We start from the raw sequence: 3391 nt of genomic DNA on the forward strand, positions 1-3391 counted from the left end.
ACCTGAGGTAATCAGAAACACAAGAAGTTTGCAGGTGCCTAGATGGTAAAATTATTCAACAACTATCACCTCTAGGAAGAGTTTCAATTGATCTGACTTGTGTCAAGTGCCCATAAATGGATAAGTGAACCAATCAGTGTGGATAAGGAAATGATGTACCATGACTGGGTCAGCTTATGTCACATACCCAACACTGTGGTTAGTAACCAGAAGATGTAGAGGGCAGTCAAGAGACCCAGCGGACCTTTCAAATTCCTCTATTTCCTTTTTAAAGTTCCTCTTTTATAGAGATCAGTTTACCTATCCAGTGTTCCGAACCCCAGTTTTGTAGAATAGTAGAACTTTACACGTGTCTCTACAAACTTGGGTTTCAGGCAGAAAAAAAAAAAAAGTGAACGCTTTCATGGCCACACATCAGTGTTGAATCTCCTCCTTGTACTGTGGAAATCACAAGTGACCCATTTCATGTCGTCCCGCTGTGCCCCGTGCAGCATCGCCTCCAACTGAGCCTGAACTTCAGCAAGTTTCTGTCGGTCCAAACTGTCATGAAAATTCCCTTCCTCGTAGCAATGGAGAGGGACAGGATAAATCACATACTTCAGCTTCATCAAGGATGTCAAGTGCTGCAGAAGGCTCTTGAGCACAAGCATCGTAATGGGATTGAAGGCAAAGCTAAGGAAATTGAGGTGGGTACAGTGGCTCAGGGCTGGGAGGATGGCAGAGAGAGTAGAATCAGTTATCATACAATTGTCTATCTCCAGATGTTGCAAGGTGCTTGAGACCTTCTCCAGCAGAGTCTGCAGGGGCTCATAAACTTCGGAGAAGAAATGGTTGTTACTGAGACTCAATACCCTTAGGTGGGTGGCCTGAGAGCTCTCGGACAGGACAGTGACATCTCTGTCAGAAAGGCTACAGTAAGGTAGATACAGTGTATCCAACTGACGTGGCACAACTCTATAGAGAGAAAAACATAAGGTTATTTCAGAAGAATGAGGGCAATGAGCCCCAAATTATAGGTACCTAAGGCTCTAGAATAAAGTACTGTGTTCACGGTTTGCAACAGGTGGTTAACATTGTGGACTTTGGGATCAGACTTTATACATTTGTGACCCTGAGAAAGTTACTTTACAACTCTGAGGTACAGGGATTTAATCTTGAAAACGTGCACAGTAGTAATTATTATAAAGAACTGCGGGAAAGATTAAGTGAAGAAATTGCATGCACTTAGTATATACGACATAATCAGTGTTGCATCTGATTCACTTATTTGGCGAGGATGGGTCTGGGAAAGCAGCCAACTGAGGGTTTCCTTTGACTAGTTCCCAGATGACAAGCTCTCCATTCAGGGTCTAAGGCTTGGGGGAAATACAGGAGCAAAATTATCTGGCAGTGTTAACTATTGGGGCCCATCCATGGGCATGTGCATTAGTCCTATAGCTTAATGTTTCTCCATCTGAATGCCTCCTCTTCCGCTCTAGAGAGCTGTAAAGTCCAATCGGAGAAGGACTGAGTCTTTTTCACCAATATATTTACAGACTTCTTTTAGGGTCTGCCCATGGCCACTGAATGAATGAATGAATGAATGTATGAGCACAGCTTCCTTTTCTAACCTCATCTGCTGCTCACCGTAAGGTACCCCTCTCTCCCCCGGCTAGATTCAAAATCCCAGCAGTGCCTATGCTGAGGCAAAAAGAGAAATGGGTTACAAGGAGCTTAGGAAGATCCAAGCATGGTCTCTTCTGTCTTAACAATGAGGTGTTCGGGGAACCCAGGTTCCTACCCACCCCCTCACCTGAGCAGTCTGTACAGCTGATTTGTGAGGCAGAAGAAAGATAAGCTGAGCTCCTGGAGATTGTCCAGCCGCCCAAGGCAGAGGAGAAAAGATCTGAAGTTCCTTCTCTCAAAATATTTATAGGGCATGTTGTACAGAGTAAGGCTGTAAAGGTGGATCACCCGAGCCAAAAGGGTGACGACTTCACTCAGATTAGCCTGATCCATTTCCAGGTGATCAATGCAACCCAGATCCACAAACTGCAGGATACTTCTGTGGCCAGACATTCTATCGATTTGCAAATTTCTGCAGCAGACGTGCAAGGACCCAAAGTTCTGCTGAATTTTACTACAAAGGAAAGAGAGGAATTGCTCTGTTCTCAAGGTACTGTTGAGGGAAATATCCACTAGTAATTCCATGGGTTCCTGAGCTGACTGAGTCTCAGACCCGGAATTACCAATCCCGAGGCACATGACACTATGCTGAGCTTCTTCTATCTTAAGGATAGAGTGCTGAGAGTAAAGGCATGACTTAAAACAGAAAGGGAATGCGGTCCCAATCTCAGAGCATATTGTCTTACAGTCCGGGTCATGCCTTAAATCTAGGATCCTCAGTCTGGGCCCCCTGGAAGGAAAGGAAGAGACAGAACACATGAGAGATAGCTGATTTTAATATAACCCAGCAAGATCAATGATGAGAAGCAGGGACAGTGCACTTTAACCCTGGTTTTCACTTCATTGCCATTCACCAAGAAGTTCTTTCCACACAAATGCAGCGTCTTTCATCCTTTCCCCACCCCCTCCTTCACCTCCAGGCTTTCCCTGTCTCAATGCCCATATTCCACTTGTGTGTAATCACACTCAAATCCATTCATAGTATCCTCAAGCACCTCTATTCTATAATCAACACTATAAAGCAATAGAGTCCCGAAGGTGACCCCAAGTGCTGACCGACAGCTCTGCAAAGACTGCAGTGTTCACCATTGTCTACTGTTGGGAGATGGTTAGGTATTCCCTTGCCCCAGGCTACAGCATACCCTCCTGCTGACTCCCTGTGTCTCTACTACTCATAGTCTTACCAAGAGGAAGAGTTCTTGGCAGGGAGCATCTGCAGACCATCAATCATGGCTTCCAAGATGTCATAGTGTGACTCCCGTGTGTTCAATGACCCAATATGGAGACAGCGAAAAGGCCAAACCCTCACCATTGCCTTTAGTATCGTCTTATGCCCACCCAAGAAGGCAGCGTTGAACAATGGAACAAAGAGGTCTCTTGGGATTTCGTCCAGGGCATGGATAGCTGCAGGCTCATTATTCAGCAGACTCTTTGCAGCAAGCTCAAGGAGGGTGACTGTGGTCTTTTGGTCCATCTTCAAAAACCTGCTTCAGAGTGGAGAATATTTAGAAATCCTGAGAAGATATCTATAGTCACTTGTTTGCTTCCAGGGTTAGCTATGGACAAAATACTTATTGAATAAGTATGTGGTGAATCATAGGGCCAATTCAAGTGACCTCTACTATAGGAATAGAATGAAAATGGACTTGTGTGTATATTTAATTATATATGTGTACAAACACGTACACATGCACGCACACACACACACACACACACACACACTTAC

The 3391-nt window shown here is 44.7% G+C and overlaps 1 protein-coding gene across 1 annotated transcript; it reads right to left on the reverse strand.

Annotated features, from left to right (window-relative positions):
• Positions 1 to 401: 401 nt before the first annotated feature.
• On the reverse strand, positions 402 to 3139 carry LOC132481567 (melanoma antigen preferentially expressed in tumors-like). Its single transcript, XM_060086433.1, has 4 exons — positions 2850 to 3139; positions 1793 to 2119; positions 1627 to 1680; positions 402 to 954 (listed from the first exon to the last, which is right to left on the reverse strand). The coding sequence occupies exons 1-4, from the start codon at positions 3137 to 3139 to the stop codon at positions 402 to 404; spliced, it is 1224 nt and encodes a 407-aa protein (XP_059942416.1).
• Between the last annotated feature and the right edge of the window lie 252 nt (positions 3140 to 3391).

Source organism: Mesoplodon densirostris, chromosome X (assembly GCF_025265405.1).
Source record: "Mesoplodon densirostris isolate mMesDen1 chromosome X, mMesDen1 primary haplotype, whole genome shotgun sequence".
Taxonomy (NCBI): Eukaryota; Metazoa; Chordata; class Mammalia; order Artiodactyla; family Ziphiidae; genus Mesoplodon; species Mesoplodon densirostris.